The sequence below is a fragment of the Anoplophora glabripennis genome, unplaced genomic scaffold (genome assembly GCF_000390285.2).
Source record: "Anoplophora glabripennis isolate ALB-LARVAE unplaced genomic scaffold, Agla_2.0 scaffold1120, whole genome shotgun sequence".
In the NCBI taxonomy this organism is placed as follows: domain Eukaryota; kingdom Metazoa; phylum Arthropoda; class Insecta; order Coleoptera; family Cerambycidae; genus Anoplophora; species Anoplophora glabripennis.
This window is the reverse complement of record NW_019417299.1, coordinates 39566-40598: the sequence shown is the minus strand read 5'-3', so window position 1 is coordinate 40598 and position 1033 is coordinate 39566. Positions and strand designations below refer to the sequence as shown.

Genomic DNA, 1033 nt, shown 5'->3' with positions numbered 1-1033 from the left:
CGATGCCAAAACGTTCTGGTAATAATAACGCAGTTTATAAATGTTTAATTCAAAAGTCATAAATAAAATTCTTCTGTTTATAACTTTTGATCTAATCAATATTTTTTGACGCTCGAGGGCTAGTTTTGTAGGTCTTTTGAAGACAAAAAAAGTACTTTACTGTTTTCTCGTGGAAATGAACGGAAAAATGTTATAAGCGAAAAACGTGAATTTACGTAAAAATTATGCAATTAACCACCCTGTAAACAATCTTCCCCCCATTTTTATGACTGTGGAAACTAATATGTTATTTTCCTGGCTTAGTAAATAGTTTTTTCAAATATGTAATGTAATCGTCTGCTTTTTTTCCTAGATATGGTTTCATCACAAAAAAGGCTTAGAGGGGGAGTAATTTTCGTTTCAGAAATTCCAAAAAATCCCAGTGGAAAAATATTAAGAAGGGAATTGAAGGAAAGACTGAAAAACTACCAAAAAACGACGAAGTCAAAGCTCTAGTATTTAATTTAATAAGTAAATGCGTAAAACTGTTTATGCTATGGTAGATATTGTTGTTGTAGATAGCTATATAACTATAAAAAGATAATTTAAGATTTATAATATAAAATAAGTATAATATAATAAGTATAATATAGAATAATATAAAATTATGATGTATGGCAGAAAGAAATGTGTACTTCTTATGGCACTATAGGTAAACTAGATGAATTTTTTCAAGTCATTTTCCTCTGAGCGCAATCCCTAACAATAACTTTAATATTTCAATTCTCTGTGAATTGTGGGACACCAGAAGTGATAAATATTATGATAAGATTTATCAAATGCTTTACTAAAGTTCGTTAAATAGGCCAAAACTTTGGATCGAAATCGTTATGAACATAAAAATATGTTCTAGACGCAATATGAGCTATCAAGGTTCAAATTGAAGTTGCGGTCAAATTGACCTAAATAACGACAAAGATAAACAATATAGAAACAAATTCAATACAAATTTTTACAATTATTTATAACACATTCGACACAATTGTGCAGTGAG

The 1033-nt window shown here is 28.8% G+C and overlaps 1 protein-coding gene across 1 annotated transcript in view; it reads left to right on the top strand.

Moving 5' to 3' along the window:
- The window catches only part of LOC108913695 (4-coumarate--CoA ligase 1-like), a 23964-nt gene extending 23270 nt beyond the window's left edge, over nt 1-694 (top strand). Inside the window, exon 6 of the mRNA XM_018719288.1 lies at nt 353-694. Coding sequence (XP_018574804.1) covers nt 353-495 — 143 coding nt within the window. The 3' untranslated portion in view covers nt 496-694. The remainder of the gene's footprint in view (nt 1-352) is intronic.
- Nucleotides 695-1033: the final 339 nt, after the last annotated feature.